This window comes from Panthera onca, chromosome C2 (genome assembly GCF_046562875.1).
Source record: "Panthera onca isolate mPanOnc1 chromosome C2, mPanOnc1 haplotype 2, whole genome shotgun sequence".
NCBI classification, from domain to species: Eukaryota; Metazoa; Chordata; class Mammalia; order Carnivora; family Felidae; genus Panthera; species Panthera onca.
The window spans coordinates 46,144,025-46,145,780 of record NC_138347.1 but is presented as its reverse complement, the minus strand read 5'-3'; the positions used below and the strand labels follow the sequence as shown (position 1 = coordinate 46,145,780).

Genomic DNA, 1,756 nt, shown 5'->3' with positions numbered 1-1,756 from the left:
ATTTAGTCTAACAGTATTACATTGGTGCACATAGCATTTGCATAGTTATAAACATCTATCAAAGATATTTATATCTATAAAATCTTGAAAATTACTTAGTCAAGAATTATCTAGGAGAGCTTGAGCAGTATTTAAAGAGGATTTACATATGCTAAATCTTCCTGTAAAAGAATATAAGTTCAAAAAGTTTTAAAATGTGTGTATCTGGAAGCACAAAAGCTCATTCAAATTACAAAGACATAGTAATTTGGAGATTTCTGTTTTATTTTTATCTTTGAGGATGGATTAAAAACAACAACAACACAAAGTAAACGGAGCCTGTCTTTACCATGCTCATTAATTATTTTGATGATCACAACTTATGATGAAGAAAAGTCTACTCTAAATTTTTTATTCATTCATTTAATGATTATAGATTAAGTCCCCACTACATGCAAAACCCAGGGACACATTTTGCTTTATTTAAACAGAATGAGATTTAAGGAATAATGAAAGCTTTCCCCAAATATTTCTTTATCACTTTTCTCAGTGCACCTAAAACTTCCTTGTTTCTTAGGCTATAAATAAAGGGGTTTAGCAGAGGGATTATAACCGTGTAGAACAATGAATACATTTTGTCCTGATATTGATCTGGCCCAGACCCAGGACGCACATACATGAAGAAGAGAGTGCCATAGAACAAAGAGACAGAGAGCAGGTGGGCGCTGCACGTGGAGAAGGCTTTGCTCCTGCCCTTCTCAGACTTCTTTTTCAGGATGGCAAAGAGGACACGGGTATAAGACACCATGATGGTCGTAAAAGTAAAAGCTTGTATACAAGCAGCAAAAATAAAAATCACCAACGCATTAAGAGATGGGTCAGTGCAAGAAATTGTATATAGTGACAAAATTTCACAGTAGAAATGAGGTATTATATTGGACCTGCAGAAGGTTAATCTAAATAATAATCCCACATGAATGACGGGATGCAGAAAACCAATCACATATGACACACTTATCAACCAGGTACAGAGTCGGTTGGACATCACCACTGGATAAAGCAAGGGGTTGCATATGGCTGCGTAGCGGTCATAGGCCATCACTACCAAGAGGAAACACTCTGTGGTGGCACTGGAACCAAAAAAATAATACTGGGCCATGCACTCAAAGAGAGATATCATTTGACTTTTGTCTAAGATGCTGACAAACATCCTGGGAGTCACAGAGGATGAGGAACAAGCATCTGCAAAGGCCAAACTGCCAAGGAATAAGTACATGGGAGTGTGAAGATGAGGGTCCTTCCAGATGAGGAAAATCAGTCCGAGGTTGCCCACCATGGTGGTGAGATAGATGACCAAGAACGCCAGGAACAGGGGAACCTGCATCCCTGGACGATCTGTCAGTCCTGTGAGAACAAACTGTGTCACCTGTGTCTTGTTTGCCTCCATCATATCCACTCAGGCTGTTTCCTGCAATAACAGAATAGATAAAGGAAAAAATGAACAAAGATCGTGAAAACTGGTATTATATGACAAAGTCATATTCCTCTATTTCAGATGGCCCTTACTCAACAAATAGTAAAGCTTAGAGCTTCTCTTGTTTAAAACATACTAATGATAATAAATATAGATAATTTCAAGAAGTAAAGGCTTGATAAAAAGGCTTTTAAAATATGTATAGTATTACTTGAAGGATGATAGAGACACTCGTTCAGGTTCAGATGTACTTTCACCTTTTCTCAGGAACTCCTTCATGTCTTTTTTATTGAATGAAAACTG

The 1,756-nt window shown here is 37.3% G+C and overlaps 1 protein-coding gene across 1 annotated transcript; it reads right to left on the bottom strand.

Annotated features, from left to right (window-relative positions):
* Positions 1–478: 478 nt before the first annotated feature.
* Positions 479–1,429, bottom strand: LOC132677753 (olfactory receptor 5AC1-like). The gene has a single exon (XM_060629530.2). It carries the CDS (start codon positions 1,427–1,429, stop codon positions 479–481), a length of 951 nt encoding a protein of 316 aa, XP_060485513.2.
* Between the last annotated feature and the right edge of the window lie 327 nt (positions 1,430–1,756).

Bases quoted from the DNA above. Each gene is read 5' to 3' on its own strand.
- LOC132677753 (XM_060629530.2), bottom strand. From the start codon at position 1,429: ATGATGGAGGCAAACAAGACACAGGTGACACAGTTTGTTCTCACAGGA.